Here is a 22,631-nt window from a genome sequence, read left to right as displayed (position 1 = left end):
TTTCCAAATAAGGCATGAGACTGTCAGTGGTCCGTCCCCGCCCCTTTCTGTTTGCTGCAGCGAGGTCCTTCTCCCCTAACCCGCTTGTTGGAGTATCGGACCGTAATGATACCGAGTAAGCCTGGAGGAGCGCGGCTGTTTAAGATCGCTGCATTTATTTAACTGTAAATAAGTTTACTAGTTCCCTGATAAAGTTATTAAAGTCACATTTTGAGATTTTGTGGATCTTCTAAATAAAAGGCCCGACCTCGACCCTTTCGCGGAGTTTTGTTTAGTTGCTGAACTCGCTGAAACACCCGAGAAACAAAAATGGCGCCAGGAATCAGCAGCGGATTGAGACCGGGCTAGTCTGGTAATAAACACCCCCATGTTTTTACTCTGTCCCTCGTACAGAGGGTTTGGACTTTATGCTATAAGAACCGATTCCTGGAGGTGTGAACTTTGTTGAAGTTTTAAATGTTGCCGTATAGCTTTGTCTGTTACTTACTCATGTTAGCTGATGATGAGGCTATGAGTTTTCCGGCCTGCACGCGACAGCTCAAGACGTTACTGTACCCGTTTTTACGTGCTTCTTTCACAATAAAAGCGCACATCCGGTTCATGTTTGATCTACTGCAAGTAGATTTCCAGCGGCTTTAAGTTTAGACTTTGTATTTATGCAGTTGCAAAAAGAAATAATGTGTCGGAAATAATTGGGGACATTAAGCAATGCAGAAAAACTCAATGTTTCCAGTGACTTCTGTCACTTCTGGGTGACAGAGGGACACTGTGACGTAACAGACACGTAACAGACACCTCTAGAACAAAACCAGCAAACGTCTGATGTTTACAGACCGCGGTGGCTGAATGCTTTGCTTATGGTTTTCTGGTCTTTCTGAAGCTCTCCACAAATGGTCCTTGACTTTTTGACCAATTTTATGATAACTTTATTTTCTTTTCTGCCTGAAACCTTGAAAGAATCATTTTGGTCATTCCATGTTACCACACGTCATTTAATTTATGGGCGTCTGTATTCTGATGTCTTTGCATGTGGGCTGGGCGGGTTGTTGCTGCCACCTGGTGGAGATTCGGTGTCAGTGGCACTTAAAATGTATCCACTCAGAAAAATGTTTTATTTATCCACTTTATTATTCTGAAAATGACAGTTTTGTGTCTTTATCCAGCCTGTGTAGGATCTACTGCTTGGGAATAAAATACAGCAACAGAGATTAACCCTCAATGTTACAGCAGCTTCACTAAATCATTATTTAAATAATAATTTATTATGTAGCTGAAATTTGTTTAGCATGCATTGTTCAGCAAGTTTAATGCAATAAATATTTTAGTTGTATAAAACGAACTGAAACATGAAAATTGTCTCACTGACAGGAGTAAAAATGTTTCCCTTTCTGCAGTGATTAATTTAGCTATCTTAATCTGATTATGTCTTTTATGAAGCATGAAATAAATCCTCACCCTCCCTGGTTCACTTTGTGAAGCAGAAAAATATCAGTTTGTTTTTCAGCAAAGACCCTGAACATGAGCAGAGTCATTTAATGACGGCTTTAATGAGCAGAAACCATAAAATCATCATCCTGACACATTTCCTGTAATTCACCTTTTCATCTCAACACTAAACCCCCACACACACACACACACACACACACACACACACACACACACACCCTCCTCTCTTATCCCTCTGCAAAAACACAAACTCACCTCATCTGAATGCACAGTCTTTATTTTTTAAAGTTTAAAATAAGTTTCAATGAGTTTTCAAAGCAGGGCTGTAGGAAGCTTTTTACAGGTCTGGGGGCTTTGGCCCGACTTCTGCTGTTTCCCACATCCACAGTAAATCACTCAGATTTATTCCAAGTTTTAAACCCAGAATAAATTAAAACTGAGTTTATATTCTAGACTGAGGTGAAGTCTGAGTTATTGGAGCAGTGAAGAACCATCAGAACCATCAGAACCATCAGAACTACGACCCGGATGGATCCAGGAGGGTTCTGGTTCTGCCAGGTTTAAAAACTCAGAATATAATTCAGTAAATATTGTTTTATGCATCTAATTATTTTGGGTTTTGTAACAATATTACTAAGTCACTGATCAGATCATCCAATTAAATTTATTTAAAATTATGTAATCAGAAATATATTAATATACACGTAATTGTATACATGTATGTATAATGTCACTTTTATTAACATGATGACAAAAAACAAATTTAGTCAGATCTCTGACTTTCCAAATACTTTTTTCAATATAAAACTTATAAAATAAATACTTACAGCAGGTTTTGTGTATATATTTATATATCTCAGTTTACAGTGCTTTTAGTAAAAATGATATTTAGCTGAATCTTCTTGATCAGTAACATATTTTACTGAAAATATGGTTTTAGTAAAAAAAAAAAAAAGAAAGAAATTACGGAACAAAATAAATAATGTTGGACCAACAAAGCTGGTGTAGAAACAGGAGGTCTCACTTCAACATGAATTTTAGGTGTCTTGGTTAAAAGCTGTTTGTTCTTCATCCAGTGAAGTTTCTCTCGGCGGGTCGAGGATCCAGAAATATTCCTCAACTAAAGGTAAAAGTACATTGAAACTGTTAATGTGATGATTTTACCCAAAAACAGATGAACTGAAACTTCCTCATAAAGACAGAATGTCATTTATTCTGAGAGGAGAAATTTATAAAATGTTTCCTCAGTGACTAAATTTAGACGTTTTGCTGTAATGAGTGAAAACAAGCAGCAGGAAACCATCAGAGCTCCAGTATAAATGGATCTGATGGTGGGTTTTCCCAGCGGGTCGTAATTCGACCCGTTTGCTTTGCTCTGGTTCTGAGGAACCAGTCGGGTTCATGACTCACTTTCTTCTTCTGCTGATGGAATAAAGCTGCCATCCGGTTTGGGAAACTTATCAGGAAAACGTGGATTAATTTCCAAATAAAACCAATCAAAGGTTTTCACAGTTTCCACATTTCATCCAACCAGTTTGTTTTACTGGGACTTATTGGGACAAACCAGCAGGAAGAGGCCCCTTTTACTCTGATGCCTCTAAATAAAACCGCCATTGGTGCACCGTAGATGAATTAAGAGAGATTATTAGTAATAGTTATTTTAGTGATATTAACCAAGAGAGTAAATCCGTTTCTCCTGGTGGCTGAATTTGGGTTTTTTAGTTAAAATATGATTTAATAATATTCAGAATTGTTGCAGCATTTTAGTCTCCAGGTTTATTCATGTTTTTATTTGCATAAACTATGAAAATCCCAGTTATTAAATGAACGTTGATACCAAACTGGCTGCAGCTGCTCTGACATGTTGCATAAATCAGAGGTTCTGTTTGGGTCTGGATGTGGAAACGTCCTGAGTGGTTCTGCTTTTCCAGCTCCGGATCCTTCAGTCGGAGGAAAACTTGTAACTTTTTCTTCTGTTTCCTGTTTGTAGGAAACTTGCTGCATCATGAATCTGAGTAGTTCTGGTTCTGATCCAAACCGCTGCTGGTTTTCTGTGGAATCAGACGTTTGGTTTCTGCAGGTTGGACCTGCTGCTGTTTTGGTTTCAGTCTGAATCATTTCCAGTCACTCGGTTCTGCAGGTCCGATCCGGCCGCTGGGTCTGACTAACTCTTACTGGAATGCAGCAGCTGCGTTTCCTGCTCTGAACTCCTCATGGATTTCACAACCGCAGCGACTGATTGGCTGCTGGGAGGAACACAGCACTCACTGGATCCGCCTGCGCGGCCCGGTTCTGTTTGTTAACGGGTCAGAACCGCAGCTGGACGTTTCCCTCTGACAGCTGAATCCCTGCGGATCGTCCCGTTGACGGATCTACAGCATCTGGAAGCAAATCAGGATTAAAATGATCCGGTTCTGGTTTCTGCTGCTGGTTCTGATCCAGCTGAGTCAACAGAACCAGACAGGTGAGTTTCTCCTTCGCTCCGGATTAACAGAACATGTTTAAATGCTCAGATTGACGGGATTATGGACCAGTTGAACAGTTTGGACGGTTTGTTAGGGAATCAACAGAAAAACTGAATTTTGACTAAATCCGACCAGAATCACAGAATCTGCAGCAGAATTTAAATTTGTGATCCGTTTATTTAGAAACAGATTCAATTATTTCAGTTTCTGCTACTGATTATTAGAAGGTTAAATATTTATTTATTTGTAAAACTATATTTTAGTATTTGTTTGTGCTGGAATTATAAAATCACCTAATATTATGACTTTATTCTCTTATTTCAACTTTAGTGTTTTACGAGTTTTTCTCAGATTGTTTCTTTATTCTGATGACAGTGACTTTGTTCTCACATTGTTATAATTTTATTCTTGTGATTTTATGACTTTATTCTCGTATTATTTCGGCTTCATCGTAATTTTATTTCATTTCTTCTTATCCTGGTTGTTGTTCTTTGTGGTTTTGTGAATATTTGTGCCGTTTGCTGCTCGTTGTCCAGATTAAATCCAGATTAAAGGTTTAAGCTCAGCAGGTTTCCCCCAGTGTACAGTAAGCCTGGCGGGCCACCAGGCTCCAGTTGTTCTCCCACCAGGCTGAGCATTGCTTATTTATTTAAGTCTTTTTAAAATGTTTAGGTATTAATATTCCAATAACACGTAATTATCAAGTGACATTTTTATATTTCCTGTCAACTTTCAACATTTTCTAACTCAAAAACCCGACTGGACCGGCACCAAGCCACCGGGTTTGGCAGGTTCTCTGGGGAAACTTTGCTCAGGTTGATCCTTCAGTGATGATCAGAACCATGAGGTTGTCATGGTAACGTTATCTGTCCTTTCCTCAGGTGTTTCTCAATGCGGGCCTCAGAACCTGACCGTCAGCCGATCGGACCAGACGGTTCTGGTAGAGTGGGAAGACGCCGCGTCCTGCTCGGCTCTGAATGACCCGATTCTCTACAACGTGACGATTCTGGTGGAGAACCAGGAAATTCACTCAGTGAGTCTGACCCGAACGGGTTGATAAAAGCCCACCGGTCCTGCTGGTTCTGACCCGCTGTGGAAACGTTTCAGGACGGAGTCTGGGTGGCGCCGGGCCTTGTCGGGTCGGTCCACTCCTGGAACTGGACGTCTCCTCTGCCGATGGACTGCGCTGCTCACACCGTCAGGCTGAGAGCCCAAATCGACAACCAGCCGAGCCGGCCGGGCCAGGAGCGGACTCTGCCGGGTCAGTACCTCAGAACCCAACAGTCCTAGTCAAATCAAGTCGAGTAGCAGGGCCCATTTCAGCAACAAGAAAGTTCTACATGTTATCAATGCCATCATCAACGTAAGTATGCAAATGTTGGTCAACGTTCCAGTTACTGGATCTTTAGACTGGATCTCAGGGTTTCGGCTGCTTTGCAGTTTTCTGGCAGTTTGTTCCCAATCTGTGGAGCATAGAAGCTGAATGCTGCTTCTCCATGTCTGGTTCTGGTTCTGGATGCAGAGCAGAACAGAACCAGAAGACCTGACAGGCCTGAAGGTTGCTATGGCAACAGCAGCAGATCTTTCATGTTTCCTGGAAATGATCTTCAGCTGATAGAAGGCCGACTTTCTAACCGTCTTTATGTGGCTCTGAAGGTTCAGCTCAGAGGTCAGAGGTCAGCCTGATCTCTGGTTTCCAGCTGGAAGAACTTAAGCTGTGTGTTGACTCTAGATCTGTAGCTCTAGATCTGTAACTCTAGATCTGTAACTCTAGATCTAGGTTTGTCATGGCTCATCATGCATTGATTTGTTCAGTGACTGGATGGTTCAGTCACCTGGTGACATCATAAGGTTGTCATGGTAACCTGGAGGGTTCCAGGGTTGCGGTTCTCCGTTTGGGCCTCCTGTCCTCCGCTGTGGTTAACGCCGATCTCCTGTTTCTGCAGATAAAGAAGCCATTTACAACAGACCCGTCTTCCCCCAGGATGCAGTGCTGCAGGCTGGCAGCTTGGCCTCCTTCTGCTGCAAAGTCCCAGACGATCAACAGTTTGACAAAATGCATCTGGATGGAAATACAGGCAACACCACCAAGATCAGCGAGCATAGATACGCCCTGACTGTGCGGCTGAAACCCGTCAAGGAGTCTGGTGCGGTTGTCCTCTGTGAAACCAAATCAGGAAGAGAATACGGCTCTATTGTTTACATTGGCTGTAAGTAAGAAATGGCGTTCCCATGATTCCCTCCTTTTGGTGAAAGCTCAGATGTTGTTTTGTTCCCTGAATCAGACCCGCCTGGTGACAAAGACCTTCAGTGTGAAACTCGGGATCTGGAGTCGGTGGAATGCCGTTGGAACGAAGGAAGAAACACGATGGTGAAACTCAAGAGTCAGACGAGTTATCAGCTGGATGGAAGGTAAAAGGAAATGATCTCAGTAGATCAGAACAATGGAGGTCAGTTTTACCACAAATAGAGCAAAACGCCGAGACAGAAAGACGTTAGCACTGACCAATCTGCATCTGAGGAGAGGAAGATTATTCTCTTCTAACAGCCTCTGTTAGCAGGTTAAAGGTCATGACCCTGAACCAGTATGGCTGCCTGGTAGTGCTGAAGGAGAAAGTTTCTTCTCTCTAGAAACAATATTGACCTGGAGACCTTTCAGTCTCTGAGTCAACCAGGAAGTCCTGGACTGGGAATATATAACAGGCTAACCAGCATGCTAGCAAGTTTGTTTTAATAGCTAACCAGCATGCTAGCAAGTCATTCTGGATTTCTATCCAGTTAATTAGGAAGCTAGTAAGTTGGCCAGGATGTCTAGTAAACATATCGACAGGTGACACTAAGCAGTATGTTAGCTAGATAGCTAACATTAGTTAGATAACTCTAACTAGCTTACTACTACTGCAGTGGTTAGCAAGGATCCCTAACTTGCTTGTGTTTGTTTTAATATTTTTAATGTGTAACAATGTAAATATTCTCATGACAAACTTGCAAAAAAGTTTGTCTCAATAACTTAGCTTAAGATAAATATCTAGCTTAAGCTAAGTTATGTGAATTCTGACAAGGGAATGTAAGATGGGCCAACTAGCCAGCATGCTAGAAAGTTTGTCTGAATACCTAACTAGCTAAATAACATGCTAGTATGTTAGCTTGGATTTCTGCTCAGTTAATGAAAATATTGACAAGTGATCATGTAGCTTTATAGACAACATGGAAGTTAGTTTGTTCTCACTAACTAATTAGGTTAGCAGATTTGAGAATGAGGAATTAGCAATTTAGCAGCATCCGATGAGCTGTGTACTATGCTAATATGTTAGCATGAAAATCAAACTTGTAAAATAGCATGTTAGCAAGTCCACACATGCAATAATGACACAAAAACATTAAACAGTAAAAATGATCCCAAACAGCCGAAAATCTGCAACAGGATGACTGTGGATGGCCTAGTCAAAGTCCAGACCTAAACCTTATTTTCGTCTTGCAGCCCGTGTGACTCCAGTTCAGAGTTAAGATGCTCTAAAAGGGTAAAGATTGGAGGCGGTGAGAGGAACTGGACTCTAACAGCTCAGAACGTTTTTGGACAAGTGGAGATCCAAGACTCTGCAGATCTGAGCAGAAGAGGTGCAGTTAGCCGCCGCTAAAGCTAAAACCTCCTGGCTTCTTAATCCAGCCTGGCTTACAGTTTCTGTGTTTCAGTTCACATGTTTGCTCCACATGGTCTCAGCGTTGGTGACGTGAAAGCCAGGAGCGTGAGGCTGAGCTGGAGCTGGACGGTGCAGCAGTACCACAGCCTGAACCTGAGCTGCCAGATCATCGTCTCTGACGGATCCGTACGTTCACAGCAAAGGAAGACGCCAGATAGTAAAAATATTACATTTAATCTGAGTTGTGTTGATATAGTTTCTGCAGATCAAACATGGAGTCGGACTGAAGGCGGCAGTTTTAACTGATCTGAGGCCAAACTGGGAATATGAGGTGAAGGTTCGGTGTGGAACAGCCCAACATTTCTGGACCTGGAGCGACTGGAGCAGCAGAGTTTCCTTCCACACGGAGGGCGATGGTGAGTTTCTGAAGAAAACAGGAACTCAGAAATGAGTCTGAACAGTGAATCACTGCCCTGTTGGCTCTGCAGCTCCTGATGCTCTGGATGTGTGGATGCAGAAGAAGGGAAACCAGACTGTGATCGTTTGGAAGGTGAGTCTTCAGCTTCCACCAACCGGAACGTTTTCCAGCACAGAAAGGTTTCGGACCCTCACAGTAACCCTGTTTCCATCAACGTTTGGGAAGAGGAGAAAAGGCAACATTCAAAATAAATTCCTCAATTTTATAATAAACTTCCAATGCTCTCTTGAGATGATTTTTTTTTAGCTTTTCTGAGATCGAAGCACATTCACCAAATAAGTTCTGACTTGATTCACTTTCCCATCCACAGTGCCTTACCAGAGGCACGAAGCTCTGAGAAACTTCCTGTTTGGTTTGGGAGACTCTTCGTTTTCCTCAGATGTTTGGTTGTTGCTAGTTAAACTCTACTTCCTGTTCATTGCAGCCACGTGCAGCATCACCATCTGATGAAAAAACGCTTCATTGTAGATTAAAATGATCAGAGGAGCCTTCTGAGTCTCATTCAGGCGTCGGAGTGACAAGCCCCGCCTACCTGGGAGCGGCTACGTCTGCGGTGTTTTGGGGAAATTGTAGTCGGCCATTTTCCTGAAGCGTTATGGATTCAACATGTTGGAATTAAACACAACATTTTATGAACTGTGACGCTGAGAGCTCTGGTGGAAAAAAACAAACCATCATCCTCTTACCACTTCCTGTCGTCGTCTTCTGCGTTTCCACCAGTAGTAACATCTGGCTGTTGATCATGTGACCCGTTAAAGTGTTTCTGAGAAACCACCTCATGATGACACAACAACTTTTTATCAAAAAACATGATTTGTTTTTTTCAACTAGCGTGTTTCCATTCAGCGAATTTGCTTTCATAATTTCAATTTGTGCAACTTTATGGCTAAAGGAAACGTAGCTGGAGGCGACTTCCTGTTTCTGGGAACACGACTGTCGATCCTTTCCAGTCGGTGTCGTTATGAAACGTTCTGCGGTTGAATCCCAACATCTGACCTCATCCTTTCCTGTGTTTTAGTGAACTTACAGGCTCCTGGTCGCCGTGTTTCTCCAGTCTGTTGTTTTCTAACTGCGGCTGTTTCTGCAGAAGCTTCTGGCCAATCAGAGCCATGGAGACGTCACCGGATATGAAGTAACCTGGGCCAGAACCGGCGGCTCGGATCGGCTCAGCAAGGAGGAAGTCAGTGCCAGCGTTCATGAGTACACTTTGGACGGGGATGCCGTCGTCACGGTAACAGCGAAGAACCAGCATGGCCGCTCCCCCCCATCAATCATCACGGTTCCTGCCACCAGTTCAGGTACGATGGAGTCCATGTTTTTACAGAGACCACTGAGGTCCAGACCACTGAGGTCCAGACCACTGAGGTCCAGATCACTGAGGACCAGACCATTGAGGTCCAGATCACTGAGGACCAGACCATTGAGGTCCAGACCACTGAGGTCCAGACCACTGAGATCCAGACCACTGAGGTCCAGATCACTGAGGACCAGACCACTGAGGACCAGACCACTGAGGTCCAGATCACTGAGGTCCAGGTTCTGGACGGTTTCACTGAGATACACTGATCAAAAACACTCAGTTATTTTATAATCATGATTCAAATGTTGTTTTTTTATCTCCATGCTGGTTAGTTGCTGGTTAGTTGCTGGTTTGTTGCTTGTTAGTTGCTGGTTTGTTGCTTGTTAGTTGCTGGTTAGTTGCTGGTTTGTTGCTTGTTAGTTGCTGGTTTGTTGCTGGTTAGTTGCTGGTTAGTTGCTGGTTTGTTTCTGGGTTTGTTGCTGGTTTGTTGCTGGGTTGGTTGCTGGTTAGTTGCTGGTTTGTTTCTGGGTTTGTTGCTGGGTTGGTTGCTGGGTTGGTTGCTGGTTAGTTGCTGGTTTGTTTCTGGGTTTGTTGCTGGTTAGTTGCCGGTTGTCCATTTGGTTTCCAGATCCAGATTAAACCTTTCAGACATCAGTCAAACTCTTTGGAGTCGTTCAGCTGTAACTGCTGGCTCCTCCAGATGATCAGAGCGGTTTGGACGGTTCGTTTGTTCCTTTGGTCAGATCAGAACTTCTTCTTCTCCACATCTGACCCTCAGCGTCTCTGTTTTCAGATGAAACCAGTATGAACCTGTCCTGCTTCACTGGGAGTGATGGGGGCCTCAACCTGTCCTGGTTCCACCATCCAGAAGCTAGCTGTGGCTACATAGTGGACTGGTTCCCAGTGTTGGAGGATGATCCTGTTGACTGGTTAAAGCTGCCTCCCAGTCTGAACTCAGTCAGGATAAAACCCAGTGAGATCCAGTCCATGATCCAGTAAAGTCCTCAGCTGGTCTGTCCGTCCCGTTGACATGTCCTCTGGTTCGTCCTCAGAGAGCGCCGCAGCTGGGCGGAGATACTCGGTATCCATCTATGCCTGCAGGGATGGCGCTCCGATGCTCCTGCAGAGGAAGGACGGCTTCTTCACAGAGAAACGTGAGGCAGCAGCTAGCAGTGTTAGCAGCAGCTAGCAGCGTTAGCAGCAGCTAGCAGTGTTAGCAGCAGCTAGCAATGTTAGCAGCAGTCAGTAGCATTAGAAGAAGCTAGCAACGTTAATAGCAGCTAGCAGAGTTAGCAGCAGTCGGCAGCGTTAGTAGCAGTGTTAGTATCAGCTAGCAGAATTAGCAGCAGCATTAGCAGCAGGGCTAGTAGCAGTCAGCAGTGTTAGTAACAGCTAGCAGCATTAGCACCAGTCAGCAGCATTAGCAGCAGCTAGCAGAGTTAGCAGCAGTCAGCAGCGTTAGCAGCAGTCAGCAGCGTTAGTAGCAGCTAGCAGCGTTAGCAGCAGCTAGCAGCATTAGCAGCAGCTAGCAGAGTTAGCAGCAGTCAGCACTGTTAGTAGCAGCTAGCAGCGTTAGCAGTAGTCAGCAGCGTTAGCAGCAGCTAGCAGAGTTAGCAGCTAGCAGCAGCTAGCAGCATTAGCATTGTTAGCATAGAATTCATTCCCTGATGCCTTACTTTCCTCTCAGTTCCAGGAAAACAAACGAAGCTCTTCCAGCCTCTGTCCTACACACAGCGAGGCTCCGATGTGGAGATCCACTGGGATCCGGTTCCCCTCACACAGCAGCCTGCTTGTATCCATGGATACGTCCTGTACTACTCTAAAAACAATGATAAACCCGTCAGCGTGACCACAGGTAACGCTCACCTGCGCGGCTTCAGGTTCACTCTGCGCTGCTCTTCAGTTCATAAAGCTGAAGGCTGATTTAAAACCAGTTTATAAATCAGAGTTTTTTCATGTTCTGGTTCAGAAAACCCAGCGGGCTCCAGCCTGACCGCCAGGAACCTGGAGAGCGGCTCCTACACCTTCACCGTGGCGGCGCGGACGGCGGGCGGAGCGTATGGCAACACGACCTTACAGGTCCTCCTAAACGACCAGGGTAAGAAACTTCCTTCCACTTCAGGCCAAAACAAGACGGCCATGACGGTTTCCATGGTTTCCGTTTGGTCAGATACTGGAGTAGAGATCCTACTCCTCTGTTTGGCAGAGATGCTGGAGTTGGGGATACGATGCTGCATCCAGACGCCAAGAGATGACAGAATGAATGTAATATTTATATTTGAAATTCATCCATTTTGTTTGCCAAAGATCTTCTATTGTCCATCATGATGCACCACTAGTCCTGGCAGCAAAACATTTTCTCTGTTAGAAGTTTTAAACTTTGGCTTTAAGAACAAAACTGAGATTTAAATATTCACTTTGAGGCTGAAGAACTGAAATCATTTCTAAATAAACCTGTTAAAGGTGATTCTAGGGAATTATTTATAAACATTGTGACGCATCAGATTGTTTATATTTATGTTTCCTGTAAAGGTTTGTATCAAATAAACAATAACAGGAAAGACTTAGGGTCAAAGTTCAGGTGTCGTTTGAGTTTTTAGATGCTAATCTACTGTTTAAAAAAATAAAAATTCCTCGTTGTCACGGTAACGCATCAAAACAAGTATCTGAATGTTGTTTTGATGCGTTGTTTGATGAGAGCATAACATCAGAACCAGAGGGAATAATTATCCATAAGTCAGCAGAAAGTCTGGAAAACGGAGCGCCATGCTGCCCCTGCTGGCAGGTCAGAGGCGTTACAGGAACATTTTAAATGTGTGATTAGTTTGAAAACAAAGAATCTGGATAATTTTACTGTTTTTCTGAAGCAACCTGCAGGTTTCTGAATGTTTTTCTTCTGCAGACGGTTTGAGCAACATCTTCATCTCCCTGGGCGCCGTTTTCATCCTCCTCTTCCTCATCACTGTCCTGTGCTACAGACACTGGGCCTGGTGAGCAACCGGACCTGACAGAACCGACCCAGACAGAACCAAACAGAACCAGACATGTCGTCTCTGACTCTGTTTTTCTGACCCGACAGCATCAAGGAGACGTTTTACCCTGAGGTCCCGAAGCCAAACATGGCCGACTGGTTCACTTCACCTGTAAGTCAGACCAAAAGTTTTCATACCCCGCAGAGCGTTTTGAGCTCAGGTACAAACAGAAAATAATAATTGTGAAAAATAAGGAACATTATTATTTTTTAATAACTTTGCAAAATAAATCTACAGTGTAAAAATCTTACCAAATATTTTTGTCTACATTTTAAATATTCAGAATAAATAAACAAAACAGATAAAATGAATTATCTTGATTATCTCTTTGCTGTGAATTGATGGAGACGTCTCCATGTCTTCCAGGTGAAGAGCGTTAACCCTTACTATCCGTCGGAGCTGGGTTGCCATGGCGAGGAGAACATGGCCGTCCCAGAGCTGCTCCTCAAACCTGCAGAGCCGCTGAACAACAACAACAGCGACCAGGAAGACATGGCTGTGATGTCACAGGCCCCGCCCCTCTACCAGAACAACCCGGCCCTGCGCCGCCACGCCGTCTCCACCGTGTTCCCCAACCTGACATACAACCTGCCGGTGGCGGACCCAGAGCGGCCGGCGGACCCAGAGCGGCCGGCGGACCTGGAGCCGTGCGGCTACCATCCCCAGATTCAGGCTGAGGTGTTCGGTCAGAACCGGGCGGCCCAGAAACCCATCATCTGTGTGTCAGGGTACATCATGGTGCCACAGCAAAGCCAATGAGCCGACATAGAGATGGAGGGAAACATGATGGAGACTCGGCAGAATCAGGTGAATTAAATCTTTAAAGATGTGAATCCAACAATCTGATCCAAACATGAACTTCAAAATAAAACTCCTTCAGATCGTCACAGGATGGCAACAGTCACACCAACATTACTGTCCAAACACGTGGCGACAGGAGAGAGGAACAGCAGAATCACTGAACTAGGAATGAAAACAGAACAAAAAGTTACTGAGAGCGACAACAACTGGAGAGAAGCAGGAAAAATAGCAAACAGTAAGATTCATCACAAAGGAACGCAAATCTTAAAATGAAAGCAGCTAACGTCACACCGTATGTAGCCTACATGCTGGTATGTAGCCTACAAGCTAGTATGTAGCCGACAAGGTAGTATGTAGCGTACATGCTAGTATGTAGCCTACATGCTAGTATGTAGCCTACTCATTGTAATGGTGAGTTTTCCTTCCATCTTAACATTTCTAAATTACATTTGAAACCATCTGGAATATAAAAATTTCAAACTGCTACTGAGCATTTCGTACCGTATTCTGTTTCCAATACTTTGAACCTTTCCATCTTCTTTTTGTTGTTCATAAATAAAAGATTGTAATATTTCTAGTGCAAACAGAACAAGCTGAGACGCGTCCTGCTGTGCTGCTGTTTTAAATGTCTGGAAACTGGAAGACTTGGACTAGGACTTGTCTTTTCTGCTGTTTGTTTTTTACTTAAATTCAACAACTCTTAAAAGTTTAAATGTTTGTAGATATTAAATCTGTGTGAATTATTTTTGTTGTAAATAAACCCTGCTAGTTCTTACTGAGCAGCTGGTGATGATGCAGAGCGAACAGCAGGGGGCGCCAGAGCCACATAAAGTTTATTTTCTTTACTCTTTTTTTTACGTTTAAATAACTGAAGCAGCTTTAAGTTTTTGTACAATTTTCAGAATATATCAAACAAATGAATTATAAAATGAATCAACAGATTTTTGTGTTTATATTTTTCAGAAATAAAACAGTTTGTGTTTCTGACTGGATCTGTAAACCTGAATAAAGTAAATAATTATAAATCAGAACCAAATCATGTTTGTTTTATTAATTAATGTTTACCCAACTAAAACAAAAATATTAAATACATTCAGCTCCAATCAACTCCAAACAGTTACATTTCATGAATATTTAACATTTATCCTTTTAATATTTAACAATCATCTTTGAGTTATTTTAAATTAAAATCCAAAAATCGGCTAAAAGTTGATTTATAATATTTTGAACTTTGATTAAATGTAAGAGAAACGACATAAAGAGATAAAACGTTCAGTCAGCAGCGATTTGCTTTGATCTAAACCTGTTTTAACATCATCTGGTTTTTATTACAAAGGTTCTGGTTCTGGTTCTGACCCGATGGAAGAAGGTTTTCCTCTTACTTGTCTTTTAAATTCAGATGTTTTTTTATCATGCGTAACCGTGACAACGAGGTATTGGGGGCGGGGGGTTACAACTTGGTAGTTAGCATCTCAAAATCCAAATTAATACTTGAACTTTGACCCCAAATCCCAGAGCAGAAGGAAGTTCAGAGAGTCGTCTCCATCATATCTGACCAAACAGGAGCTTCAGAGTGAAACCTGCAGCATCAGCAGCAGCTCTGAGAGAAAACACCATGCGCTCACACACACCTGACAGTCATGTTTCTGGACTGAGGGAGGAAGCTGGAGTACCCAGAGAGAACCCAGGATGAAGAGGGACAACATGGAGACTCCATGCAGAAGGACCCGGGCCGGGAATCAAACCCAGGATCTTCTTGCTGCATGGCAGCAGCTCTACCACTGCACCACTGTGCAGCCCAGGAAATGATATTTTATTTTCTTCTGTTTGGGAGAAATAAATTATTTTACATTAAATGATTCAGAAGCAGAAAAATAGAAACATGTTCAGAATATTGAGGATTTTTTAATAAAATGTTTGTAGATTTGGGGAGAAAATATCAGAACTCGACTCAGACGGACGCATTTTTCACAACAAACTGATTCAATCCAAACAGGCTGAGGAAGATCCTCGTCCTCCTCCTCTTCCTCCTTTTCATCCTCCTCTTCCTCCTTTTCATCCTCCTCTTCCTCCTTTTCATCCTCCTCTTCCTCCTCTTCCTCCTCCTCCTCTGAGCAGCTTTCAGTTGTCCCTCCTGGTTCCCCTCCACATCAAACCTTCTCTGTGTTTGGATGTTTATTCTCTGACGTCGCTGCCGAAGCGAAACCTCAACTCTCCTCTCCGTGTCCCGAGCCGCTCGGCGTCACCGCAGTGATGTCACCGCCTGCTGCAGTGATGTCACCGCCTGCTGCAGTGATGTCACCGCCTGCTGCAGTGATGTCACCGCCTGCTGCAGTGATGTCACCGCCTGCTGCAGTGATGTCAGCACCGCTGGTGACTTTCAGATGTTTGAGTCTTTCTGCTTGGAGGAAAACCAACCAATCAGAACCTGAAGCATCTTCACACCTGGAAATGAGGAGGAAGTGACTCTTAAAGATGTAAAAATGAAGTTTGGAGGAAAAATCAATCAGAATAATTTGGCCCAATTTTTGTAGGACTGACCTGATTCAGAATAATGAAACAATCCACTAGAAAAAATCCTGAATTTCCTGCAGATTAAAGTTGAAACTGAAATAAACTAAAAGCAAAATGAGGTCATGTTGAGTCTGGAGGAGCTGCAGAGAGCCGCAGCTCAGGAGGAGGAAAATATGTTGCGAAAATCATAGCTAGCATACCGTAGCTAGCATAAAATGGCTGACCAATCATCCATCCAGCTGATCTGCTGTTGGAGAAACTTCAGAAAAACCCTAATGACCTCCTGGCCGACTAAAATCAGACGATGGGTTTAACATTTAAATACGGTTAAAAACATTCTGAAAGTCAAAGGTTCTTCACGTTTTGTAACATCGTCTGTTGGTTCACCCAGAAGCTAACACTGTTCAGAAGTTCTTGTTATGAAAGGCAGGTTTATGTGGTAGAATGGCCTAGTCAAAGTCCAGACTTAAAGCTAACAGTATGAATCGTTTCAGTGTGTTTATAAAAACGTCATTAAAATACCAGAACGGTTCTGTTGGCTTTCACTTGTTCCATCAGTCATCTCCCCATAGACTGGCTCTGTGTGTGTGTGTGTGTGTGTGTGTGTGTGTGTCTTCTGCTGCTCCACCTATAGTTACAGTAATTACTCCGGCTGTGACAGATCCAAACACACACAGTCTGTTTTCAGACCTCATGCTCTGAAGCTAATCATTTAGCACCAAACAGGATCAGATTCTGGTCCAGACCCGGTCCGGTCCGGTTCAGAGGATCTGTGGAAACTGAAGTTCCCAGAACCAGAAAGGAACTCCAGTCCGTTTATCAAGAAAGTCCAGTTCTGATGTGAACGCTAACCGAACTCTGACCTGTTCACAAGCATGAACTCTTCCATGGTATACAGGAAGTGGACTACAGCGCAGGGGATTCTGGGTAAATCCAACCAAAGCTAATATGCTAGCCAAAGACTAAAGAGAAATCCTCCAACCGCTAAAATCTGACGCCTCCATCTTGTTTCCATCTGGTGAAGAAGGAAGTTGCTCTCAGTGTCTTCAGAGGTTTTAATGTCGTTTCCTTCAGTGGGTCTTGGTGTAGCGCCCCCACAGGCCAGGAGGGGAACAGGCTGGTTTGACTCCAGCTGCGTTTCCATCGACTATAACTCACCAAGATTGCAATTCTGAATTAATTATTGGTACATTTAGCAGTTTGGTTCGGTCTGAGGTCCAGCTTCAAATCATGAACATCATGAAACTCTGAAATGTTCTGGTGGACCGGGATTCAGAAAACCCAGTGGACCAGAACCAGCAGAACCTGTGATGAAGCTTCACTCTGGATTCTGGTTCTTTCTGCTCTTCCTCCAGACGCTGAGACCTCGATTCATGAATAAAATCTAAAAAAAAACCAACAACAACAATTTAGACTGAACAACAGTCCGGTTCTGGTTCAGAAGGTTCTGGTTCGGGTGTAGCTTCATCTCTGTTTTCACGTCTCTTAAAGTTCTGACTTTTTGTCCCACAGTTTCTCCTTCCACTCAACTTTCCGCTGAAATGCCTGAACGCTCCGTTTGGTTCCTGCAGCGCATCGTAACAGAACTTCTTCTGGGTTTTAATAAACATTAAAATGATTCTGATGATATTTTAGTTCATTTTCAGGCTCAGAGAGAAAATCTGACATTTAACCTGAACTTCACTATAAATGTGTAAATGAAGAGAAAACATCATGGTGAGTCACGCTGGGAGTGTGTGTGTGTGTGTGTGTGTGTGTGTGTGTGTGTTTATTCTGACTGACTCACCCCGCTCGCTCGTTCTCTCTCTCTCTCTCTCTCTCTCTCTCTCTCTCTCTCTCTCTCTCAGATTATCAAACATTATTCCGGCTCCCTCCTCTCCTCTCTTCCTTCTCGTCTCTCCGGGGTTTTTTCCGCTCCGGTACCGGTTCGGCGGCCCGCGGAGGTTCTGCAGGTGAGTCCGGATGATGACTCGGTCGGTGTCGGTGCCTCTGAACTTCACGGCAACTTGAGCGCTTTTTAATGAACAAACGAGAAACGCAGATTTATTTTAATCCACTGTGGATGATTTGTGTCGCTGCTTTTAATTTATTATTCATGTTTTAACCAGAAACTGAAACATTTAACAGTTTTATTCAGATTTATTTCGTATTTCTCTCTTATTTTCTGTAGAAACATCTTTAAATCTCGTTTCAGTGACTCATTTATTTATCATATTTACTGTATTTAACTCAGAGCGTTTTCTGATTATCAAAGTAAAACACTTTTTATTTTAAATATAAAGTAAATAAAACAGAAACGTCCTTTGGAAAGAGTCCGGTTCGGACCCGAGAGTGTTCAGCTGCTGTTGCCTCATCTGTCCACCAGAGGGCACCGATCAGTAACGATGGCCTTTAAATTACAGTAAAAACTCAGATTTGTTACCTTTTTTATTGTCTTTGTTATAAAAACACGTGATGACTCTTTAGATATTTGTTTAAATTTTTTCTGATCAAACAGAGACCTGGAACATGATTTTAACTTTTTATCTTTTTTCTGGCTTCAGTTTGTTTCATTTGGATTTTATGTGACAGAAAATGATCATGAAACAGAAGGAAAATATTTTAAATAGTTTTCAACAATTTTTATAAATAAACTCTGAAAAGTGTGGAGTACATTTATATTTAGTCAGCTTTAAACTTCTGCAGTCTGAATCTTTAATTTAAAACGTTTCCATCTCAGTCGGGTTGGAGGGAGAACATCAGTTTTAAAACCCTTCTACAGACTCAAATCTAGACTTTGACTAGGCCGTTACATGAATCAGCTCTGATCTAAGACATTCAATACCTCTGGCTGGATATTAAGACCTTTTTTTCAGATCAGCTACATTCACATTAAATGTTTAATTTACTTTTTGCACTAGATTTTATTTGGGGGCATCAGAGTAAAGGCTGAGTATACATGCATGCCACACTTTACAGTTTTTATTGTGGTTTTTTTCAGTTTATCATTATTTATATCACAGAAAAACCCAACAAAGTTTCTCAGTTTTTGGTTTTTATTTTTTAAGGCTTTGCTAACGACGGCTCATTGTCCAGATACCAAAATAAATGTCAGCCGCACACTTCAGAACATTTTCCTCTGTCCATCTGGGTCACAGAGACACAGCAGGTGAAAGTCAGAAGGGATTCATAGCTCCTCCTGGGGTTCTGGAGGTTTTCCTGGATTTTCCTTAGTTTTCCTGGGTTTTCCTGGATTCCTCCTCCTGGTTCTGGATGGGAAAGGTGCTGTGGTCCAGACAGGAAGTGCCAGTGTCACCGCGTTTCATCGCCACTTCAGGAGAATCCGACATTTCAGGAAACAAAACGTCGGATCGGCGGCAGGATGAAAATCCTGCAGTGGAAGTGGAGCCGAGTCCGTCGCCTCGAGGGAAACCTCAGCCGACGTTGCACCTCATTATGGGATGGACGAAACTCTGATGTCATCTGAAAACGTTTGATCCAATTCTGAATCCTTTTGGAATCCAGTAGCAGTCAGTGTCACAGTAAATGTGAAGAGGCCTCTGACTGCAGACTGACATGCTAACAGCTCTACATCCAGGAGCAGACATGATATTTCAGTTATTAGCTAGATCTGCTCATCCTTTGTGCCTTACCAGAGGCGCCAGACATGTGGTTCATGTTGCTTAGCAACTGCTACTTCCTGTTAGCAACAAATGTGTTGATTAGATGGTTAAATTAGAGAATAATAATGAATAAAACACGTCAAAGTTACATTTCTGTAGAAAACCTTCCATCTTTTCCAGACCTGGTTTTGTTTTTAGCAGAAAATGAAAAACCAGGATTTCAGGATGCTGAACGAGTAGAGAACGGTTCTGTTGGTTCTGTTGGTTCTGTAGGTTCTGCTGACGGTTCTGTTTCCTCTGCAGCTCTTCATCCTGCTGACGTCAGGTCAACGGGGATCTGCTGAGGCGTTCAGGTTAATCGGATTATGCGGCTCTCCCCTCCGGCCCCTCCCTGTCCATGACGGCTGCCATGGAAACCCCGTTCTACCACGACGACGCGCCGGCGGCGCCCAGCTTCAGCCAGGTGGCCGAGTACGAGCGCTACCCGGGCGGGAAGATGCTGATGAGCAAGAAGGCGGCGTCCATGGGCGGCGGCCACCACTTCCTGGGCGGAGGCAGCGCCGCGGCAGGAAGGAGCGGTAACCACGGCAACCTGGGCCTTCCCGGCAGCAGCGCCCTGATGGCGCCCGGCTCTTCGTCCGCGGCGGCGGACATGAACCTGCTGAAGCTGGCGTCCCCGGACCTGGAGCACCTGATCATCCAGTCCAATCAGGGCCTGGTGTCCACAAGCCCCGCCTCCGGCGCCGCCAACCCCTTCCTGTACCGCAGCCAGGCCACCAACGAGCAGGAGGGCTTCGCCGACGGCTTCGTCAAGGCGCTGGCCGACCTGCACAAGCAGAACCAGCTGGTGGGCGGCGGACACGTGTCCCCGTCTGCGTCCTACCAGAGGAACCTGATGTCCGGCGGAGACATGCCCGTCTACACCAACCTGAGCAGCTACACCCCGGGGCAGATGCCCTACGCCGGGGGGCAGATGGGGTACGGCGGCGGCCCGCAGACCCACGGCCGCGGCCCGGACGCCCCTCAGACCGTCCCCGAGGTCCCCCACCCGCCCGGCGACCCCGCGTCCCCGCCGTCCCTGTCCCCCATCGACCTGGAGACGCAGGAGCGAATCAAAGCCGAGCGCAAGAAGCTGCGCAACCGCATCGCCGCGTCCAAGTGCCGCAAGCGGAAGCTGGAGCGGATCTCCCGCCTGGAGGAGAAGGTGAAGGTCCTGAAGAGCCAGAACTCGGACCTGGCGTCCACCGCCGCCATGCTGCGGCAGCAGGTGGCCCAGCTCAAGCAGAAGGTCATGAGCCACGTCACCAACGGCTGCCAGATCGCCGTGGCGACCGGAGCCGCCGCCAAGTCTGGAACCGGCAGCGAGGACTCCAGCTGCTGAGCGGGAAGACACCTGGACGACACCTGGAAAGGTGAGGAGCCGTCGGCCAATCGGATCGCAGCGGAGGCGGAGCCAGACGAAACATTTCCGGTTTGGGATCCTTTAAAACGGCTCCTGGGATTTATCCGACCGTTTGGTTTTCCTGACAGGAGATTTTATTTCAACATTTTAAGGATTAAAACTGAAGAAACATGAAAATAAAAACTCTGCAGTTTGAAGACAATTTTCCAAAATCGAAACAAAAAACTTTGTAAAAATGTTTTAATTTCCATATTTTAACAGTTTTCATCCAAATCCATCATAAACTGTCATTTTCTCTTCATATGTTGTTCATGATATTTGAAATCTTCTCTGCAGTTTTGTCAGTTTTTAACAAAAACGTTTCCTCATGTTAAAAAACAAACATTTAAACTTTTCACCTCCAGTTTCTGGTTTGGAATCGGTTAAAATGACCGACTTACATTTATCATAAAATCTGATCAGATGTTTTATGTAACGTTGAAGGTTTTGGGGGAAAACATGATTTTCAATCTTTCTACATGAAAATATTCATGGATGTAAATTTATTCAGACTGTTGGGGTTTTGTGGCTGAGCAGGTAAAAGTTTTTTATTCTCACTTTATCCAGAAAATATTTTCTGAGCTGAACTACGAACCTGCAGCTGGTAGATTTTATTTTATAGACGAACGGTTTGAAGGGAAATACTGGAATTAGGAGCTAAATTAGATTTTTTAGAAGTGAAGTGAGGCGTCAGGTTCTGTTTAGAATAAAGCAGATAAATAGATACGATGAACCCAGTTTGGTTTCAGATTTGGCCTCTTTAACGTTTTTAAAGATTCTTGGGTTCAAACTGAGGGTTAAGTCAGTTTTTAGAGGATCTTTTATGGATCTTTGGATCGATGCTGAATTTTTCTGTCATGTTTCAAACAGGACTAAACTGTAAGCTCATTGTTGACTGTATGAAATTAATGATTTGCTTGTTTTCTGTTGTCATTATAAGCTACTGCTCCAGTTTTTATAAATGTTTCTGAGTCCTGCATGGAGATTTCTACGACATTTAAATAATCTGCTCCTCCAGTTTCATGTGGTTTCATGGAAATTCACGCAAATTTATCTGATCCTGCAACAAAATTATGACTTTACTGTAAATTTCCTACAAAACTAGTCAAAAGCGTTGTTTAAATGATGCTACCTCCCACCTGCAGGTGGCAGTAGCTCTTTCTTCTACTTGATGTTCAGTTTGAGGTGGATGTCACTAAATTCTGCACAAATATTTCTAATGGGCTCTTTGCACGTCAGCTTCCGGTTCGGTTGTTTCTGATCTATAGAAAATGGCCTTTTCCACCAGGAGCTGCAGGGCTGATGATGAACATCGATCTGAAGCCCAACAAGCTGGAGAAATGTTTTTAGATGTTCGCCTCGTTATACATTCACTGACACGAAGGTGAGTTTTACTTAAACTTTGTGGCTAACATTAACGTTAGCTTATGCTAGTAGGCAATATTCTCGGACACATTGTAAAATGTGCTATTTAAGTATCTAAACATTCTAACGGACAATGTTTTTACCTTATTTTCAAGTATATTATGTGTGTTTATTGTCGTTAGTGTCAGACTAACGGGGTTGGGTTACGGTTCGGACTTTTTACTTCCGAAGCCTGACGGAGCTCAACAAGCCTCATAGCTTGACAGTAGCGCAGCTCTGGTGTCAGAGATCTGGTTCAGCTGTTCAGGTTCAAAGTTGCTGCTTTTAGAAAAATATGACCGTGTTGCTTGATGTCTCGGTGTTATTTCGTTTTATTACCTTTGCATGTTTCTTGTGAAGAGCTCAGATAGGTGTTTACAGCAGTATGTACAGGCGGATCAGTTGCTCGGCTGTCTGGCTCTGGTCTGCTGTCTCGTTCCCATATACTCGCTTTTTCAGGGTGAATATAGAAGTGATTCCATGGAAATAACTCAGNGAGGNTCCTTT

At 43.8% G+C, this 22,631-nt stretch overlaps 2 protein-coding genes and 1 long non-coding RNA gene across 4 annotated transcripts; 2 read left to right on the top strand and 1 right to left on the bottom strand.

Moving 5' to 3' along the window:
* Positions 1–3,232: 3,232 nt before the first annotated feature.
* LOC106956725 (leukemia inhibitory factor receptor-like) lies at positions 3,233–13,991 on the top strand. 2 transcript variants are annotated; one of them, XM_015047735.1, is made up of 17 exons: positions 3,233–3,910; positions 4,793–4,944; positions 5,019–5,172; positions 5,858–6,121; positions 6,197–6,323; positions 7,393–7,529; positions 7,605–7,738; positions 7,809–7,968; positions 8,041–8,102; positions 9,118–9,328; positions 10,124–10,303; positions 10,383–10,484; positions 11,018–11,185; positions 11,300–11,428; positions 12,233–12,320; positions 12,410–12,473; positions 12,729–13,991. In XM_015047735.1, exons 1-17 carry the CDS (start codon positions 3,850–3,852, stop codon positions 13,119–13,121), a joined length of 2,586 nt encoding a protein of 861 aa, XP_014903221.1. In that variant the 5' UTR covers positions 3,233–3,849; the 3' UTR covers positions 13,122–13,991. The 2 variants fall into 2 exon arrangements, with proteins under 2 accessions (XP_014903221.1, XP_014903220.1); XM_015047734.1 differs by having other exon boundaries at positions 3,234–3,910; positions 10,121–10,303.
* A 3,519-nt stretch (positions 13,992–17,510) lies between these two features.
* On the top strand, positions 17,511–21,926 carry june (JunE proto-oncogene, AP-1 transcription factor subunit). The gene is made up of 2 exons (XM_015047736.1): positions 17,511–17,629; positions 19,583–21,926. The coding sequence occupies exon 2, from the start codon at positions 19,677–19,679 to the stop codon at positions 20,658–20,660; it is 984 nt and encodes a 327-aa protein (XP_014903222.1). The 5' UTR covers positions 17,511–17,629; positions 19,583–19,676; the 3' UTR covers positions 20,661–21,926.
* On the bottom strand, positions 18,897–19,587 carry LOC106956727 (uncharacterized). The gene is made up of 2 exons (XR_001426814.1): positions 19,462–19,587; positions 18,897–19,356 (listed from the first exon to the last, which is right to left on the bottom strand). It is a non-coding gene; the product is annotated as an uncharacterized LOC106956727 (long non-coding RNA).
* Positions 21,927–22,631: the final 705 nt, after the last annotated feature.

Source organism: Poecilia latipinna, unplaced genomic scaffold, assembly GCF_001443285.1.
Source record: "Poecilia latipinna isolate Pla-1442-1.1 unplaced genomic scaffold, P_latipinna-1.0 Scaffold841, whole genome shotgun sequence".
Taxonomy (NCBI): Eukaryota; Metazoa; Chordata; class Actinopteri; order Cyprinodontiformes; family Poeciliidae; genus Poecilia; species Poecilia latipinna.
Note: the sequence above shows the minus strand (reverse complement) of the source record. Positions and strands in the feature narration are given on the sequence as shown.

What these genes read in the sequence shown, in the direction of transcription:
- june (XM_015047736.1), top strand. Translation starts at nt 19,677, where the DNA reads ATGACGGCTGCCATGGAAACCCCGTTCTACCACGACGACGCGCCGGCG.
- LOC106956725 (XM_015047734.1), top strand. Translation starts at nt 3,850, where the DNA reads ATGATCCGGTTCTGGTTTCTGCTGCTGGTTCTGATCCAGCTGAGTCAA. An exon ending in AGTTATCAGCTGGATGGAAG is followed by an intron (nt 6,324 to 7,392) that starts GTAAAAGGAAAT and finishes TTCGTCTTGCAG; the next exon opens with CCCGTGTGACTCCAGTTCAG. An exon ending in GGTCCTCCTAAACGACCAGG is followed by an intron (nt 11,429 to 12,232) that starts GTAAGAAACTTC and finishes TTTCTTCTGCAG; the next exon opens with ACGGTTTGAGCAACATCTTC.